At 40.0% G+C, this 8,734-nt stretch overlaps 1 protein-coding gene across 1 annotated transcript; it reads right to left on the reverse strand.

The window, feature by feature from the left end:
• Positions 1-6,440: 6,440 nt before the first annotated feature.
• LOC146696416 (uncharacterized) lies at positions 6,441-7,375 on the reverse strand. The gene is made up of 2 exons (XM_085474546.1): positions 7,313-7,375; positions 6,441-7,227 (listed from the first exon to the last, which is right to left on the reverse strand). The coding sequence occupies exons 1-2, from the start codon at positions 7,373-7,375 to the stop codon at positions 6,631-6,633; spliced, it is 660 nt and encodes a 219-aa protein (XP_085330672.1). The 3' UTR covers positions 6,441-6,630.
• Positions 7,376-8,734: the final 1,359 nt, after the last annotated feature.

Below are 8,734 nucleotides of genomic sequence, written 5' to 3' on the forward strand. Positions count from 1 at the left end.
CTAAGGTGGTTTTAATAAAAAAAGAGGCAAAAATTAGTTCGTTTCTTTATTCAACTTTTGAACAGTGGTGCTAACCCTAACCCTACTAACCCTAACTGATGTGATGTTCTATAAGGTGGTTTTAATAAAAAAAGAGGCAAAAATTAGTTCGTTTCTTTATTCAACTTTTGAACAGTGGTGCTAACCCTAACCCTACTAACCCTAACTGATGTGATGTTCTATAAGGTGGTTTTAATAAAAAAAAGAGGCAAAAATTAGTTCGTTTCTTTATTCAACTTTTGAACAGTGGTGCTAACCCTAACCCTACTAACCCTAACTGATGTGATGTTCTATAAGGTGGTTTTAATAAAAAAAGAGGCAAAAATTAGTTCGTTTCTTTATTCAACTTTTGAACAGTGGTGCTAACCCTAACCCTACTAACCCTAGCCCTAGCCCCCTAGCCCCTTACCCTAGCAGGTAAACGGCACCGAGGATGGTGGCCGTTATGGGAAGAGGTAGAACTAGACCTACACCTAGAACTAGACCTACGTTCATTGTTAGGTTGGTAATGTCACTCATTGCTTTCTCACACCTTACACGCCTCTGTTCCTTCCTCAACTCTCTTACAAGGTTGTCTATCCTATCATTAATCACTATGCGTTCCTCTATGAGGAGCTCTAGGCGCTGAGCTATTCTCTCCATTGGATCACTTTGGGGCTGCTGCAGGGACAAGGTCCAAAACGGCGGTACCTGCTCCACGTCACGGGTTCTATTTATGGACTCACCTGGCAACTTTAGTGATGTCACTGCTGATGTTGTCACTGTTGGTGTGACCTCATGACTCATTCATGCTATCTGAACTGTGGTGTAATTATGAGGTCACAGGGGGATGTGACACAACAGAGAGATGAATCTGGCATTGATATTTGACATCACAACAGAGAGATGAATCTGGCATTGATATTTGACATCACACCAGAGAGATGAATCTGGCATTGATATTTGACATCACAACAGAGAGATGAATCTGGCAGTGATATATAATGCCATATATCAAATGATCACTATGGCATTACTGAGAGTTGAAAAACTGTCTAAAGTCTTTCATCTTTAATAAAATGATCAGCGTTCTGCTCTACCAGGTGTAACAATTGAGTTTAACATCCAGGCATCCATGAAAACGGAATTTATGACATTTAACGGAGTCACGGGTTCTATTTATGGACTCACCTGGCAACTTTAGTGATGTCACTGCTGATGTTGTCACTGTTGGTGTGACCTCATGACTCATTCATGCTATCTGAACTGTGGTGTAACTGTGGTGTAATTATGAGGTCACAGGGGGACGTGAATTTATTCACAAAGTTGATAGAGAGTTTGGGTCATAACTCAAAGACGCAATGATGCAGTCAAATAATTTGGAATTAAATATCTCTGTCAGGGCGCCCCAGGGTGGCTGTGGCTACAATGTAGCTTGCCGTCACCGGTGTGTGAATGGGTGGATGACTGGATATGTAAGGTGCTTTGGGGTCCTTAGGGACTAGTAAAGCGCTATACAACTACAGGCCATTTACCATCTGTAAATTACAACATTTAGAGGGTTCTGACATCACAGTCATCTTTCTGACATCACATCCAGTCTCTCTGCTGTGATGTCAAATATCAATGCCAGATTCGTCTCTCTGCTGTGATTCAAAATATCAAATAACAAAAACTAAACTAAACTAGCAAATAGTTTAGTTTAACTCCACTGTGGATGAGTTGGTGTGTTTTTAGGTAACCCTTCAAGGAAAAAGACTTTCCACACAAGTCACAGCTGAACGGTCTCTCTCCAGTGTGGATAGGGTTGCCAACTCCCTGAAAAATAAATAAGGGACACCTCGTGGCCAGGGCCGGGCGACCCAGTTGTCTTCACCCTTCCCAGTGTGGTGAATTTTCTAGCTCTTTTTTTGTGTGTGAAATTATTTTTTTAACCATTTGACTTGAATTTGATTTAAGTAGATGTGTATTCTTTGTGATATGAACACATGTGAAACAAATGATCATTTAGCCATTTATTTTTAGCTCAAAATGACAACATTAACACATAAAACAGGTCTCTTTCTTAAACAGAAGCCTGTCATGCTTAACTTTTGAGAATATAAGTAAATCTTTCTTTAAAAGAACTCTGTCCTGCTTAACTTAAAATAATAGAAAACAATAGAAAGAAAAATATTCTTGTAACAGTGCACATTTAGTGCATTTAGTACAATTGGCTTCAGCTGAGGTATTATTTCAGCTTTTCTAATGCTAATCAGCTGCTCCCGTTTGAAAACCCGCTTGTTCCCATGATTACGCATCTTAACTCATCATCATTATTCATCTATGTATTACTTTTATGTATTAGTCATCTATTTGTTGTAATCATCTATCCTTGCAGTCGTTTATTACACAAAATAAATTATATTATCACACTTCTGGTCACATAGCGCTGATATTCACTGCACATGCCCATATTAACTTTTTCCAGCCAGGTGTTTTCCTTTTCCCATTCTTCCCTTTCTCTGAGGGGAACAAACATTGCTGCTCTAACGCTGGGCTCACACTGTGCGGTTTTAGGCCCATTTTGAGCCGATTTTTGAGTGATCGGACCGATTTTGGCCTTCATCGTGCGTCGTGTAGTATACGTGGGGTAACGAGAAGTGATTAACACCTCACGACCAGCTCCCGATCATCAATCGCTCGTGAGCCGCTCACACTGCTCGCGCGCAAACACGTAAACGCCGTGAAAAAGATGGCGCAGCACGGCTGTGCAGCGTGTGATCTGGACACAAGCGATGGAGGCACAACTTGTAGAACTTTGAAAAGCTCATCCGAGCCTTTTCGATGTGGCCTCACAAAATTATCACGACCACAACAACCGTGAAAATAGTTGGATCTACATCGCTGCTAAATCACAGCTGCCTGATCATGTTTTTCATTAGCAATTTAGCAAAGTTGATGGTGGTGGTGTGTCTGTGTGAGTGAGAGACAGAGAGAGCGAGCGACAGATTTTCTGTTATAACCTTAATTTTATGGACGCACAGTGTGAGCACTCAGGTCGCATCAGAGCATCGGGCGGTATCCGGTTGTTCAGTGATGACGCGACGAATCCTACTTCTGGGTCTAAAGTAGTCTGCGTTTAATATGGCTTTTGTGTTGTTAACATGTTTAATGTTTTGTATTTTCTTCTATTTGATCTCAAAAAGCTCCTAAAACAGTCAGTGATCCCTGTTGACCTCCCTCGGCTTTTATTACCACTAATCATTTATTTAAGCTCAGTTTTTAAAACCTTAGGATGTAACTACAGCCCAGCCCATGCAACAGTATATGAATGACTAACCTCGTATTGTGGATGGATTATCTCAGTTGTTCTCCTGGCTGAAGTTTGGTCCTTTTACAGCATCCTGCCATGCGATTACATTTGTTTCTGACCACCGAGAACACTCACGTTAACTTTTATCGAGTGGAAAAAAAGTTAGCTTATTTATATTATGCTAACATAGCTGTGTCGCTAGCGGTCACGTAGCACATCATTATATACCAGCTAGCCCAACTTCAGTAACCCTACAAACATCACTGCTGTTTAGTTTTCTGTCTTCATTTATGCTGGAAGTGATAACAGAGCTGTACGTTTTAATTTGTTTCCAAAACCCTGCAGTCAGGACATGCTATATTGTATTCAGATAGAAGCTAGCGAGCTAACTCCCTGCTAACTTCTAACTCCGTTAAATGTCATAAATTCCGTTTTCATGGATGCCTGGATGTTAAACTCAATTGTTACACCTGGTAGAGCAGAACGCTGATCATTTTATTAAAGATGAAAGACTTTAGACAGTTTTTCAACTCTCAGTAATGCCATAGTGATCATTTGATATATGGCATTATATATCACTGCCAGATTCATCTCTCTGTTGTGATGTCAAATATCAATGCCAGATTCATCTCTCTGGTGTGATGTCAAATATCAATGCCAGATTCATCTCTCTGGTGTGATGTCAAATATCAATGCCAGATTCATCTCTCTGTTGTGATGTCACAGTTCAGATAGCATGAATGAGTCATGAGGTCACACCAACAGTGACAACATCAGCAGTGACATCACTAAAGTTGCCAGGTGAGTCCATAAATAGAACCCGTGACGTGGAGCAGGTACCGCCGTTTTGGACCTTGTCCCTGCAGCAGCCCCAAAGTGATCCAATGGAGAGAATAGCTCAGCGCCTAGAGCTCCTCATAGAGGAACGCATAGTGATTAATGATAGGATAGACAACCTTGTAAGAGAGTTGAGGAAGGAACAGAGGCGTGTAAGGTGTGAGAAAGCAATGAGTGACATTACCAACCTAACAATGAACGTAGGTCTAGTTCTAGGTGTAGGTCTAGTTCTACCTCTTCCCATAACGGCCACCATCCTCGGTGCCGTTTACCTGCTAGGGTAAGGGGCTAGGGGCTAGGGGGCTAGGGCTAGGGTTAGTAGGGTTAGTAGGGTTAGGGTTAGCACCACTGTTCAAAAGTTGAATAAAGAAACGAACTAATTTTTGCCTCTTTTTTTATTAAAACCACCTTATAGAACATCACATCAGTTTTTTTTTTTATCACACTGTTCACCAAAACGCAGCAAACCTTCACCATCTTATCCAGGAGGGTCACCTCCTCACCCTCACATGGAATAAGTAATCTGATTGGCATGGTGGTATGTGATTCAGCAACACTGTAAAATAATATTAATTTCTTCGGTAAGAAGTGTGTGCTTCTAAAAGAAGCTAAAAAATTCTCAGTTATCGACTGGGAATGAAGAGATTATAAATATATTCGAGAATGCATATAGAGATGGACCCTATCAAAAAGTCATTTACAAATTATATTGTTCACTGATCAATCTACGGGGTTATGATACCTATTAATAAACGGTTAACGAATGTGTATTTATGACGACGATTTGTGAGACTGGTAAACTTATGATACGTACGATGGTCTTTCGTTCTACACGGTGAATTTCAAGGTCCTGTACCCATCCGTCGGCAAACTGTACCTGGGCTTGTTGCAGTGACCTGAAGTTACTAAACTTCAGGAGTGTATGGACTCACTCAAAGAACCGTATAATTATAAATCTGAGCGTGGTGAAAGTTGGGCAGCACGCTAACGTATTTTGTCCTTCTGTGTGCTCATAAGGGTCTGACACTTTCACTGGTTTGATTTTTTTCCTCGTATCTTTTCTTTGACTTTTCATTAAGTCTGTCTTTGTACGGACCAGCATTGTTCTCCTTCGTTTTGTACATACCTTTTTGGGGGGGAAAGAAAAAGCAAGAATTTATTGGAACCGAAGAATGAACGTTTTGCGGTGCTGAAAATGGTTGGATTTGATGCAGTACTTGGATTGTTTTGCCACGAGTTACCGGCATGCAATGCGCGAAAGTCACGTGGTCTGTCAATCTCTATAGCCAAACCCCTCCACGAACTCACTAAGAAGTATGCCCGTCCGCCTGGCACTTTAGCCTAAAAGTTATTCTTTCCATAACAAAAATATTATATATCACATCAATCCATTCATCTATGGTAGGAATATCCTCTTTAATCCAAAGGCCAGTTATGGCCTCTTTGCAAGCTACCGACAGCACACTGAACAAATACTTATCCGGTTTGCATAGATTAAGACTCTCTAGGTTGCCTAGGTACAATAATGCAAAATGAAATTGTATTTTCTTTTGGAAGATTGTTTCCATGACCTTATGTATTTCCTTCCAAAATGGAACCACACGGGGACCTTCCCAAAAAATTTGAAAATGATTTGCTGTTGCATGTCCACAATGCCTCCAGCATGTTGTGTTCTGAGAATAATTGGATTTTTGGGCTGGGGTAATAAAATAACGAAATACATTCTTCCAGCTGAATTCCCTCCACGAGGGGGAGCTTGTTACTGATCACTGCTGCCTACAAATCCCGTCCCATTCCTCTCCTGTTAAGAATAGATTGCTCTCTGTTTCCCATCTTCCTTTAACATATCTTGTATCATGACCCCGTAGATTGATCAGTGAACAATATAATTTGTAAATGATTTTTTGATAGGGTCCATCTCTATATGCATTCTCGAATATATTTATAATCTCTTCATTCCCAGTCGATAACTGAGAATTTTTTAGCTTCTTTTAGAAGCACACACTTCTTACCGAAGAAATGAATATTATTTTACAGTTATTATTTCACTCATGTCTGTCCCGTCTGTAACATCTGAAAATAAAATATAATAAATAATAAAAACAAAGATCGACCAAATAAAAAAAAAAAAAAACAAAAAAAAAAACACACTCATTTTACTAAACAGTTCACCGGATTTGAGACAAACATTTAATCAGTTTAATTTTCAGCTGTTTATTAATTTATTTATTGTGACTGTACTTTTGTTATTGCAACAGCTTTAGATGTGTTTATTGTATATATACAGCATATACATTAGCACCATTTTTTCCCCCCTATTTGCCAAGGTTGAGGGCAAAGTAAAAGCCATGTGTAGTTAGGACATCTATATAAGTATCAAGTCAAGGTTGTGTATATGTACAGCCATAGTGTGGTCTGTCCTGGTCACCTAGGCTGAACTCAAACTTAAATGAACAACAATTTCTGTGTTCTGTTGGGGATCAAATGCTGTCTCCTCTAGGTGGATCTGGCTCAGCAGTTGTGACCTGGAAAGTGAAACAGACAGGACCACCATCTAGTGTTGTTCCAATAGGGAGTATCAGTGGTGGGGCTGTAGGTGTTGGTTGGATGACACATGTAGGAAAGGGTGGAGTGACACCCTGGGTGGATCCTTGGTATGTGGTAATGACTTGTGGTTGAATTGTACCTATGACTACACCAGTCTCTGAAAGCCCTGAAGGATGCGTGTTTGGTAGAATGTGGGTAGGGTTAACAGCGTTAACAGAGTCCTTTGTGGGACCAGAATTGGGCACATCTAAAGAAACATCAACGCTCATCGCAGTATGAGACGGATCTGGCACAAGTTGTAAAGCATCTGGGTCAGCAGAGGTTTGTGGGTCTTCAGGAGAAGTGGCCAGAGAAGGTCCTGCATCTGCAGAGGGAAGCGGTGCTGCATCCAGGGGGTTCTCTGTAGCATCCGGCGTATTTGACTGCAGGGTTTCCTGTGAAGACCTATCATTAGTGGTGGTCTCTTCTGATGAACTGGATTCACTGGACTCTGATGACTTGGGTGAATCCTCACTTTCTTTCAGATGGACCTGTTTTATAATGAAACTGTCACAAATCCACCAATCTTTGCTATACAGTGGGAAAATGTAGCAGTAAAGTAGTATAGCTACTCACTGGTTTAGCTGTCACTAGAGTCACCATGAGGACAGCGCAAAGGGTGGCCCTCAGGACTGCCATTCCTGTATTTGCTGAAACAAACTAAAAGAACCATATTGGTAAACTGGTAGTGTGTACATCGAGAGACAAACAGAGTACCTTCTTCTTGGTTCAGTTAAAAATGATTTCCACCTCAAATATTGTTAAAAAAGACATTTCTGGAATCATGTTTGTAGTGGCACAGATCTTTTTTCTTTTTTGGGGGGAGGGGTTGATTTACATTTAAATTTGTCAACCCTTTGCTAACATTGCCTTTAACTGTCTCAAGCATAAAATTCATTAAGTTTTAAATGAGGGTATTGCTGCATCCACTAATCTATTACTATTTGAAGGAATTAAAGAGTAACACAAGTAAACATTTTAGAATTCAATTTAAATGCATTATTGAATGTTAGTAAAGTTGTTCAACATCTTGAACTACAACAAGTTCAGTAAAGTGAAATGCTAAGTTATGATTGAGAACCTACCTTAATGGTCGAGTGTCCTCACCATAGAAACGCTCCAGACTGATTACAGTAAATTCTCACTTCTGCTCAGTCCTCAGCAAACAATAGAACATCTGGGTTGGCCTTCTTTTTATATAGCCGTGGAAATGTGTGGGTACCGGGCCATCATTGGGTTCCTGTTCCTGGCAATATATTATGCACTGTAGTGCTGATTCCTAAAACCATGAAAGCTAAATCACCAAACACCCCCAGCTAAACTGAAATGACAGATCGCTAAAAATTCTAGGACAATGGTTGTAGAAGAATAAGTCCACCAGAAGTGCCTATTCATAAGCACAGTAAACATGTGTTTTGTGGTATTGGTTTAAACAATGGTTTAGAATTTAAATAGATGTAAAATACCTAAGGAATTTTAGACAAAGTTTCATGCATAGTGTTTGCACTGAGTGCAAAAGTACTAACGTGATTTGGATTGTTTTGATGTTCCATAGTATTAATTAAATATCCAGTGTCTCCGCAGACACTGAAACAACATATTCTATATGGACACCGTTTTGTCTCCCTGTGTTTTACAGAACAGTCAAATAAGACAATTCAGGTGAGTAAGGATCACTGCAATTCATTGTTTCCTAGCTGATTGTGACATCACCACGAAGACTACAAAGCCTTGCAGAGTGTCTGTCCACAAGTGTTACAAACCATATGTCTCCTAAATACCTAAATAAAACATTAATCATGATAACAATAATAGCTTCAACTGTGTGCCATGACACTTAAAAGTGACATTTCTGATCATTTACAGTCCTCTGTAGTCTTAAGCCACCACTCATTTCTTTGTTTTGCATACAGTGAGCCAGACTAGTAATTTTTAAAATGTGATCTCTAGCAAAAGTTCGAGGTTTTCTGAAGGAGTTCCATTTGCTGCTTTTCCCCA

The sequence above is a fragment of the Copadichromis virginalis genome, linkage group LG12 (genome assembly GCF_057382275.1).
Source record: "Copadichromis virginalis isolate Kocher_CV1m ecotype Utaka linkage group LG12, C_Virginalis_male_GT1.1, whole genome shotgun sequence".
Classification (NCBI taxonomy): domain Eukaryota; kingdom Metazoa; phylum Chordata; class Actinopteri; order Cichliformes; family Cichlidae; genus Copadichromis; species Copadichromis virginalis.

What these genes read in the sequence shown, in the direction of transcription:
- LOC146696416 (XM_085474546.1), bottom strand. Translation starts at nt 7,375, where the DNA reads ATGGCAGTCCTGAGGGCCACCCTTTGCGCTGTCCTCATGGTGACTCTA. An exon ending in CTCTAGTGACAGCTAAACCA is followed by an intron (nt 7,228 to 7,312) that starts GTGAGTAGCTAT and finishes ATTATAAAACAG; the next exon opens with GTCCATCTGAAAGAAAGTGA.